Source organism: Indicator indicator, chromosome 2 (genome assembly GCF_027791375.1).
Source record: "Indicator indicator isolate 239-I01 chromosome 2, UM_Iind_1.1, whole genome shotgun sequence".
Lineage (NCBI taxonomy): Eukaryota > Metazoa > Chordata > Aves > Piciformes > Indicatoridae > Indicator > Indicator indicator.
In genome coordinates this window covers 58,732,184-58,742,803 of record NC_072011.1, presented here as the reverse complement: position 1 = coordinate 58,742,803, position 10,620 = coordinate 58,732,184, and the positions used below count along the sequence as shown (strand labels likewise).

At 54.8% G+C, this 10,620-nt stretch overlaps 1 protein-coding gene across 1 annotated transcript; it reads right to left on the bottom strand.

Annotated features, from left to right (window-relative positions):
• Positions 1 to 6,432: 6,432 nt before the first annotated feature.
• On the bottom strand, positions 6,433 to 9,628 carry VSX1 (visual system homeobox 1). Its single transcript, XM_054399114.1, has 5 exons — positions 9,259 to 9,628; positions 8,791 to 8,869; positions 8,437 to 8,560; positions 7,309 to 7,489; positions 6,433 to 6,698 (listed from the first exon to the last, which is right to left on the bottom strand). Exons 1-5 carry the CDS (start codon positions 9,626 to 9,628, stop codon positions 6,433 to 6,435), a joined length of 1,020 nt encoding a protein of 339 aa, XP_054255089.1.
• Between the last annotated feature and the right edge of the window lie 992 nt (positions 9,629 to 10,620).

Sequence of the window (10,620 nt, the reverse complement as noted above, 5' to 3'; positions counted from 1 at the left end):
GTTCCGGGCTCTCCAGTTCAAGAGGGGCAGAGATACACTAGAGGGTGTCCAACGGAGGCTACAAGGATGATGAAGGGACTGTCTGATGAGGAAAAGCTGAGAGACCTGGGGCTGTTTATTCTGGAAAAGAGAAGACAGAGAGGAGATATTATTAATGTTTATAAGTATCTGAAGGGTGGGTGTCAAGGAGAAGGTTTCTAATCTTTTCACAGTGGTGTCCTGTGGTGGGACAAGGGGCAATGGACACAAACTGGAACACAGGAAGTCCCACCTCAACATGAGGAAAAGCCTCTTTACTCTGAGGGTGCCAGAGCACTGAACAAGGCTTTCTAGAGATGTTGTGGGGTCTCCTTCTCTGCAGACTTTCAAGACCCATCTGCATGTGTTCCTGTGTGACCTGGGGGGTGATCTTCAGAAGTCCCTTCCAGCCCTTTCCCTTCTATGATTGTGCAAGTTTGGGTGCCACAAAGCTGGCACACCATCTGAAATTCACAGCAGGTATTTCTACAGTAACATGTATCAGCTACATCTCCTGTCACAGATTCACAGATTGCATTGGGTTAGAAGGGACTCTGAAAGGTCATCTTGTGAGCAGGGGCACCTCCAACTAGACCAGGCTGCCCAGAGCCACATTGAGACTGATTTTGAATGTCTCCAGGGACAGGGCCTCAACCACATCCTTGGGAAGCCTGTTCCAGTGTTTACCACTCTCATCATGAAGAACTTCCTCCTTATGTCCAACCTAAATCTCCTCTGCTCCAGTTTAAAACCATTACTCCTCATCCTATCACTACAAACCCTTCTAGTCCCTGTGAGGTTTTGCAGGCCAAATCCATACACTTGGTTCATGAGAATGTGCTTGTACTGGTGTGGTGAAATGACTCTGGAAAGGAAGGAAGGTGTGGTGAAACAACTCTGGAGGAAGGAAGAGCTTCTAAAGAGCCTTTGCCCTCTGCCAGAACCCAGCTTGCTCTGCAGAAGGGGCTGCTTACTGTACCGAGTGCCTGTTGGTGATTCAAGAAGCAAGTAATGAAAAGCAATTAAAAATGCTTAGAAATACTTAAAGAGTTGGTGTCAGGAGGATGAGACCAGTCTTTTTTCAGTGGTGCCCAGTGACAGGACAAAGGGGTAACAGGCACAAACTTGAACAGAGTAAGTTCCATCTAAACACATGGAGGAACTTCTTTAATTTAAGTGTGACAAAGCATTGTGGAGGTGGTGGAGTCTCCATCTCTGGAGACTTTCAAAAGCTGCCTGGACATGTTCCTTTGTGACCTTCTTTATGTGAACCTACTTGGTGGGGATGGTTGGACTCAATGATCTCCAACAGTCCCTCCCAACCCCTACCATTCTGTGATTCTGTGAAAACCCCCACAGGATTCTTTAATTCTGCATCCAGACACCCTGGTATGTCACCCCACAGGCAGACAGGGGTCAGTTGTACTACGGGTTTTGAAGGAGTGATGCTTCTGGTTACCTCATAGACTCCAGCCAGCCTTCCCTGTTGCTGGGCTGCTTGCTGTGTCCCATCATCACTCAGCTCCACACGAGGGAGCACTTACAAACCCTTCACGCTCCCGGTCTGAAAATTCAGCCAGCGGCTTGGGAGAATCACAGAAGCACAGAATGGTAGGAATTGGAAGGGACTTCTGAAGATTATTGAGTCCAAAGCCCCTGCCAGAGCAGGATCACCTAAAGCAGATCTTGCAGGAACATGTGCAGGTGGGCTTTGAAAGTCTGCAGAGTTACAGACTTCACAACCTCTCTGGGCAGCCTGTTCCAGTGCTCTACCACCTTTAAAGTAAAGAAGTTCCTCCTCATGTTCAGATGGAACTTCCTATGTTCAACGTTATGTTCATTATCTCTTGTCCTGTCACTGGGGAGCACTGAGAAGAGTCTGGTTCCATCTTCCTGACACACACCCCTTATATATTTTGTAAGCATTAATAAGATCCCCCTCAGCCTGCTCTTCTCCAGGTTAAACAGCCCCAGCCCTCTCAGCCTTTCCTCATATGAGAGATGTCCCAGTCCTCTCAGCATCTTAGTGGCCCTGTGCTATCTTAGTGGCCCTGTGCTGGACTCTCTCTAGCAGTTCTTTGTCCTTCTTGAGCTGGGGTGCCCAAAACTTGCTAAGAGAAAATGCCAGTTAGAAATGAGTATTACTAATCTGTACGAGACTGACACTGTGAAAATGCTTCCACAAATGCAGCCTTCCTCCAGCCTTCTCTGTTCTCAACTACTTAGGGCTAATCCCCACACCACCACCACATCCTTGCAGCCCACAAATTCGCATGCCTGACGGTCAGCCTCCAACCCTGTAAAAGCCAAGAGATGTCAAAAATAATCTCATTTTATTCCCTTTCCTCATCTCTTCTTCCATGATTGGTTTATCAGGATTCTTTGAATCCCTGGCTAGAGCTGTACATGTGGTTCTGTGACGAGAGGTGGCTGTGCCAGGGTGGGTGGCAGCCTGGCTGGAGGAAAACAAGGCTGTGGCAGCGCTGGCTGCTGAGCATGGCTTTGATGTTACCAACTCCTCTTTCCTGAGTCACATTGAAGGGATCTCCCACCTGAACAAACCCACCCTTTCTGGCTTCCCCCTGATAGAGGGAAGCTGATGCCAGCCAGACCATTGTACAAGCACACCAAGATGGCTGTTGGGTTTTGCATGCAGTGGACGACCCCACTGCAGTGGTGGAGGTGTGTGCAAGCAGCAGCCATTGCCATAAGTCAGAGTTTCTTCTGTCATACCGTTGTGATTGGCCCTGGCCTGAACTCACACTGGCTGGGTTTGGCTACCACCAAGTTCAGAATGGATCAAATCTGAAGCAGGGAGAAGGAAAGTGTGCTGCCCTGCAACCACAGCAACATATGGAGAACAGTGAGCACCTTCCTGCCAGGCTTAGTGCAGGCAACTGAAAAGTGAGTGACTGTCCCTGCTCCAAGGGTTGCCCCCACCAGGCCCTGCCACCAGCTCCTAGTGGCAACCAGAAGCTGATCCTTGGGACAGTTGCTGTCACAGGCTCACAGGATGTTAGGGGTTGGAAGAGACCTCTGGAGATCATCAAGTCCAACACCCCTGCCAGAGCAGGACCATAGAATCTGGCACAGGTCACACAGGAACACATCCAGATGGGTCTTGAAAGTCTCCAGAGAAGGAGACCCTGCAACCCCTCCGGGCAGTCTGCTCCAGTGCTCCTGCCCCTTACAGGGCTCCATGACCCTTACACCTCCTCATGTTGAGGTGGAACCTCCTGTGCTGGAGTTTGTATCTGTTGACCTTTGTCCTATCACAAGGTGCAACTGTCCCCTCCCTCTTGACACACAGCCCTCAGATATTTGTAAACAGTTATTAAATTCCTTCTCAGTCTTCTTTTCTCCAACTAAACAGCCCCAGGTCTCTCAACCTTTCCTCATAAGAGAGTGCTCCAGTCCCTTAACCATCCTCATAGCCCTCCCTTGCACTCTCTCCAGCAGACTCCTGTCCATCTTGAACCGGGGAGCACAAAACTGGACACAATATTCCAGGTGAGGTCTCACCAGGGCAAAGTAGGGCGGGAGGAGAACCTCCCTCAATCTGCTGGCCACCCTCTTCTTAATGCACCCCAGCATCCCATTGGCCTTCTTGGCCACAAGGGCACATTGCTGTCCCATGGACAACTTCTTATCCACCAGGTCCTTCTCCACGGCACTGCTCTCCAGCAGATCATCTCCCAGTCTGTACTGGTGCAATTTATCATTCCTTTCCAGATGCAGAACTCTGCACTTATCCTTGAACCTCCCTTTGCCCAGCTCTCCAGTCTGTCCAAGTCTCACTGTCATCCGCCAGCATCTCCACCACACCCTCCACTGGGCTCTCAGTCTGTGAGCAGAGCAGCAAAGACGCGTCTAGACCTCATCATACCTGACTGAACCCTGTGGTTACTTTCCAGCACAAGAAAAGTGCCTTGAGCCATCAGCCCTTGCTGTGACTCCCCCTCACAGCATGAGGTGAGAGCTGTGAGCCCACCAGACCATACCAGGAGTGTTGTCTGTACCCTGGTATGGTAGCATGGCTGTGATGTTTCACCTTGTAGCGGCTGTAGCAGTGATGTGCTTGCTCTGGCAGCCCTGCACCCAGCACAAGGCGAAGAGCCAGGCCATCTGCACGTGGGCAGGGCAGGAAAAAAAAAAAAAAAGATTGCAAGCATCCAGTGCCAGCATGGCACGGCCCAAATAAAAGGTTTGCAGATGCTGCTCAGGCAGGATTAGGTCACCAATGTGCTAAGTCTCGGCTCTCAGTGAGCCTAATTGCTGCTGCAGTAAGCCCTGGCTGGTCCTTCCCTGAATCATGCTCCCCACAGCCCCCTCCCTCCCTCCCCGCCACTTCCCACCAAACATCTTTTTTTTTTTTTTTTTTTTTTTTTTTGGTGCAAAGCTTGTATTTGCCATGCATATGTTCCTCCCTGCCCTGCCTGGCCAAGCAAAGGAGAGGAGAGGCAGGAAAGCTGTAGATAACAATTTTATTGCTCTGCTCTTTCCAGCCAGTGTCCCCACTGCAGTTCCACCACTCTTCCCCCCACCCCCCAGACCCAGACCAACCTGTGGCTGCCTGAACTTGAGGAGCCAGGCCCAGCAGCAGAGGCAGGAACAGGTGACAGCATCCATTACATGGCCACACACCCACCCTGAGCTGTATTAGGAAACTTTCCAAATTGGAATTACTCAGATTTAAGTAAAACCTTTTGATAATTTTCTGTTATATTTTGGCCAGCAGCTGAAACTGGAGGTGTTCCAGGAGAGCTGCTGTAGCGTGTGCAGGGGCCAGTTAAGCCCAGCCAGGAGATGAGGACCCGTTGCAGCCAGAAGTCAGACAGTTAGATGGCCACAATGCCCTTTGTGCCTCACTGAGGGTGCTTGTGTGGTTAGCACCATGCAGCTCCTCCACTTGCCTCCCCAGGAGGCAGAGGGTCCTCCAGCGGTACCTCCCCCCATGCATTCACTTTGCCCAAGTGAGGAGCTGCTCCTTGTGTTTAACCAAGAGACATGGGGACACAGGGCCCAACTCTGCACCTCTGAAAGCAGCAGGATCAGCAAGAGGAGGAGAGCACCACATGGAGACTCAAGAGGCAGAGCAACTTCCCTGCCATTGGGGCAGCAGACACTTCAGTGAGGACCCTCACGCTTGAGCTGTGTCAAGGAGGATTTTCAACAACCCTTGTGAGAGTGGAGCAACTCCTCATGACTTCCCTTAGGAAGTGGCTGAGGGCTCCACTTCAAAAAACCTTCTAACCCATAAGCTGTGGTTTGGCTCTTTGGCACAAATCCATGACCTTCTGGCATGTGTAGGCCACTGAACTAGAACTCAGTTTTGGGGAGGGTTTCACTTGCCCCACTGGACCAACTACACTGCCTCAGCAGAGCTCTCCAGCCCGCTTTAGGCATGAGTTCCGCAGAGGATCTGCTCAAAGATAGCAACTGCCACAAGATGTGCCAAAGGAAGGCACAAAATTGCAATCCAGAGCATGAAAAGGTACACCACAATTTTATTTATGGATGTGTAATAAATAAAGGAGGGACAAAAACCCAAGAAGAGCCACATTCAGAAATCCCGATCACTAAAGTGCTTTTAGACATAAATACAGGACGACCAAGAAACAGCTCTGACATTAACACTTCTTTTTTTTTTTTTTTTTACAGACAATTACAAAAAATTTTCTTCTCCTGTCAACTCACAAAATTGTTTAATTGCTCTGGGGTTACTATGGCTTGGTTTTCAGAAAGGTCTGTGCTGTTATGCATAGCATGGCAGAAAACATTCAAGAGGTGTAACAAAACCATTGCATAAACGAAAACGTCTTCACCCCCTTCTCCCAAATACGAGTTAAGGAAGCTCCACAGTGTAAATCCAGTGATAAGGCTGCATTGGCAGGCCAGATCCTCAGGAGGTATAAACCAGCATTGTCTGTCAGGTTACACCAGCTTTAGGATGACTCCTACCACGTTTAAAAACCCTGCTGCATCTCAAGGTGGAAGAACTGAACGTTCAAAGAGGAGGGACTTGCCACGCAGGCACTGTGCAGTGCTGGAAGTGCTCAGAGAAGGCATCCAAATTCCTTGCTCTGCGCTCCTGGCTGGCCAGGGAAGCCTTGGCATCCCAGGCTCTTCCGCAGCAGCGGGCGCAAGCTGACCATAATGTGGCCTCCTTCCCGCACTGCTCTGGGCCCCGCCGGGACACCTCTGCCACCCTCCACCCTGGCTCTCTTGAGAAGTGAACAGCTTGAAAGTGAGGGAAACAAGGGGATGTGTGTGCCCACTTTTAAAATGCCCTGAATCCAGATAAAAGTTCAATTATATAAGAAATATATATATATGCATATATCCATAAATCAATAAATATTATTATCTTGCCAAGAAGCTGTGAGGTCTGGCCTCCTCTGGGGCAGCTCAAGCTCAGTGGTCCCTGTCCTTCTGCTCCGTAGGGGGGTCCCCGTTGATGCATTGCCTCAGTACGCCCCTCTTCTCATGCTTGGCTGTCCTGGAGAGGTCAATAGCTGTGTCCTCCGAATCTTTTGCAGGGCCAAGCTTGTCAGAGCCCCTCTGGGAACTGGCCTGCTTCCCTTTTAGTTCCTCCTCCTCCTGCTCCGCTCGCCAGCCATCTGCCAGCTTCTCTTGGCTCTCCGCCTTCCTGCTCACCTCCATGGACTTTTTGTGCATGCCTTGCAGAGGGGAGAGAGCAAAGCCAAGGGTTCTAGTTGCTTATTTTGCCCAGGACTGCTCAGCACCTCCTACCCTCCCGCTGCTGCCTTCAGGTCTCGCTTGCACCTCGAGGAAACCTCAGGCTAACTACCAGTATTTCCTGATCCAGAGGCCTGCCACCTGCTCCCTGCAGCCTGAGAGAGCAGCTTGCGGCAAAATTGATCCATACCTCTTCTACAACAGGGCAGACTCAAAGGGGAAGAGGTACTGTGATGGCCCATCTCAGACTGGGTTTTGACTGCCACTCCAGTGCAGGACTGCGGGTGTGCACAGGGCAGCTCTGCAGCACCATTAGCATTATCTTCAGTACTGGGGGGAGAGCGATGACTTCCTAAATACCCTGCAACTCCCACACTGGCTACTAGCACTAGGAAGTGATACCTCACCATGTGCAGGCACTAAAAGGTTTTCCCCTTCCTCAGCCTTTCTTTGCAAGGAGGAAGTGGAAAAAAACAGGGCAAGCACTTGGCAGCCTGCACACAGCTCATGGCAAGGATAGCCATAGGAAAGAGGAAGGAAAAAGCCTTGCAGCTGCCCCTTAACACCCCCTGGCCCCAAGCTCCCACTTACCCAGCAGCCACGGGGCGCAGGATCCCACCAGCCCGCTCTTGGCAGAGTTGATGATGGACTCGGGCAGAGGGATGGAGTGCCTCACCATGGCCCCGTAGAGGCCATACTCTGCCATCACGCTGCTCCGGCCCCAGCACTTCTCCCGCTTCCGCCACTTGGCTCTTCGGTTCTGAAACCAAACCTTCCGGGGTAACAGCCAGGAGAGCACAGAGGGATGGGATTGGGGAGGAGACGGCCCCCACAGCCAGGCATCCAGGGCCCGTCGGGCACAGGGCAGTGTGTGTCCAGGGCAGAGGGGCAGCCGTGGGGTTGTGTGGAGGGATTGGGGTGTGAGGGCACAGGGCGTAGATGCGCAGGCGGCAGTCGGAGGGCATCCGGGGCAGTGCACAGGGAAGGGGTTGAGGGAGGGCACACACGTGGGTGTCAGTGAGAGAGGGGAGGAAGGGTGGGAGAGGGAGGACACGTTACACAAGGCTGATCGTGGCATCGGAGGGTGATCCCAGCCAAAGTCACCCTATGCTCTGATGCCCACAGGGCCCCTCTGCTGCCTCCACACAGGGCACCAACCTCTCCAGAAAAAGGAGCCCATCATTCAGTGACAGACAGTACTCAGGTCCTCCTTCCCACCCCCTTCCTGTGTTTGAAGGTTCAAGGAGTGTAGGTACAACCTGGCTGCTGCCCAGACTACTACCCTGTTCTTAAGCCAATGGGCTGCTTCAAAGTGGGACAAGATCAGGCTCTAAAATGCCATGTGTCACTAGCTCAAAGGGATGAGCTAGTGAGAAAGCTTGTGGGACACAGCATGGTCTAGCAGCTCTTGGCTCCTGCCTGAGCTGGGTCTCCAGAGGACAGAGCCAACCTGCTGGCAGTACGCAGCTGTTGGGGCCATTTCTGTCCCCCAGTACTCGACTTCCATTTGGAGCCTGTTCAATGCCAGGGGGCAGAAGCTGAGCCCTTCCCAAGCATCCCGCTGCATATTTCAGCGCCAACACTTTTCCACCACCGACACTATTTCACTGCCATCACTTTTCCCACCATCTGCAGTCACTGACTATAGAGCAGAGGAGACAGCCAGGCACAGGCAGCCTGCAGACTTCACGGGAAGAAAGGATCGGTGCAGCCACCTACCTGTATCCTGTCCTCTGGCAGCTCCGTCTTCACCGCCAGCATCTCCCGGGCATAGACGTCGGGGTAGTGAGCTTCGTTGAAAGCTTTCTCCAGCTCCTCCAGCTGGTGAGCTGTGAACACCGTCCTGCCGAGGAGAACATCCTGTGACACAGTCCCGATCCTCACGGCCCCCTCCCCACTGAGGTTTTCCTCCTGAAAATCCTCCCCACCCCTAACACATCTGCAACCCTTCTCTTTCTTTGCTCCTTTGAGGACATCCACCGCTCCAGCCTTAAGGGACCAGAGGAAAAGCAGGAGGCTGGTGGCAATGGTGAGGAGGTGACAGCGGGGACAGTCCGACTCCCGGGCTCTTACCTGTGCCGGCGTTTCTTCCTCTTGATCTGAGAGGCTGACATCTTCAGGTCACTGGCGTCCCCCGACAGGCTGTCCTCATCTGGCAGCAGCGGGCGGGAGGGCAAGAGTCATGTTCCCGTTGAGAGCAGGGAGACCAAACCCCCAGCTACAAAATACGGCTCCGGCCGCCCGCGGGGAGCGCTGCTCGGGGCCGATGTCCCCCTCCCACAGCACTCAGCGACATCGCTGGTGCCACCATCCCGGGGGCAGGGGATAGGCGCCCACCCTTGCCAGAGGGTCGGAGGGGCGGCAGCCCAGGGGGGCAGGCAGCTCAGGGCCGATCCTGACGAGGATGCTCGCCGCCGCCGCTGCTCTTGCCCGTGCCAGGGTGCTGCAGGTGAGAGGCAGCCTGGGGCAGCGGCTCCAGCCGGGGGTCCCTGTGCGCGGGTGAGCGGCAACCCCCCGCCCCTGGCCCCGGCCCTCGCTCACCGGAGATGTTCTCCTTGTGGCGGCGGGCGGCGGGCGCCGGCCCGGGGGGCGGGCGAGGGCCGCGGGCGGGCAGGAGCGGCAGCGGGGCGGGCAGCAGGCACGGGGTACCCGGCCCCCCCAGGCCGCACAGCAGCCCCAGTCCCAGCCCCAGCGCCCCGCCGCCCTCGTAGCCAGCCGCGGCGGCGGCAGGGAGGGGCCCAGGGGGCGGCTGCAATTCGGCTTCCAGCCCCAGCAGGTCGGTGATGGCGAAGCCCTTGGCCCGCAGCCCTGCGCCGCCTGGCCTCGCCGTCGCCCCGGGTGCCACCGGTACGGGCACGGCCACCGGCCCCGCCGCCGCGCTTCCCCCCGACGGCTCCGCCCGGCCTGGCATCGCCGCCGCCGCCGCCGCCGCCTGGCCCGACCCGGAGCGGGCACCGCCGCCCGCCTCCCTTTTTATCGTCCCGCCGCCGGCCCCGGCTCCAATCACGCCCGGGCCGGCGGGGGAGCGCTCCCAATCCCCGGATTAACGCCCCCCCACGGTGCCCCCGCCACACGGGCCCCGCGCCCCGCCTCCGGCCTGTCCGGCTACCCCCTTCCTCCCCCGCTCCCTTCCCCTCGGCCCTGGCTGTCCAGCTCCCCGACAACCATCCCCACGTCCCTGCGGGTCACCTCCTGGGGCTTCTTCCTGAACTCCCCTGTCACGTCCCCATCTACTCCCTTCCAAAGCTTCTCAGTGCCCACCCCGGGGCATCCCACCAGGCTTCTGCCCCTCTGCCAAGTGCCCTCGGGGGCAGGCAGTAGGATGAGGACGGTCAGAGGTTGTGGGTCAGGATTCTCCATGACCCCAGGTGTCCCACCGCCGAGGCCAAAGCCACCTCAAAGAGCCTGGCCTCCACTTCGCTTTTGCTCCCAGATTCTTGCACCTGGGCTGCTATTTTTCCCCCCTTCCCTTCATCTGTTGATGGAAACGATTTACAACCGGCTTACACGGGCTGCCTGATCCGGGCCTTCGCTGGACGGTCAGATTAACCGAGGGTCCTTCTGATAAAGATAATTACAAGGGGACTCCGCATTAACTTTGCATTATTAAAGAAAGACCCAAATCTCCCCTCGCAAGCTGTTCCTGGGATTAGCAAAACAATAACTTTCATTTAGGATAATTGCCGTAGCCGGCGCTGGGGGCTGGTCTGCGTTTGGGGGGGAGACACACAGCATCCTCTGGGCCATCACACTTTGCACCAAGAAAGGCGAAGGAGGGGAGTGGGAGATGTGTGTGGGGGCATCACACTCCCAAAGCCACTGAGTGGGAGTCTCTGCGTGTTTGGGATGCATCCCCACCCAGAGCTACCCCTCCCTACCATGGGGACAGGATGCTCTGGGGTC

Excerpts from the sequence above, each read along its gene's own strand:
- VSX1 (XM_054399114.1), bottom strand. The coding sequence starts at position 9,628 with ATGCCAGGCCGGGCGGAGCCGTCGGGGGGAAGCGCGGCGGCGGGGCCG. Across the intron at positions 8,561-8,790 it reads AGGAAGAAACGCCGGCACAG|GACGGTGTTCACAGCTCACC; the intron begins GTAAGAGCCCGG and ends TCTCCTCGGCAG. Across the intron at positions 6,699-7,308 it reads CTGCGCCCCGTGGCTGCTGG|GCATGCACAAAAAGTCCATG; the intron begins GTAAGTGGGAGC and ends CCCCTCTGCAAG.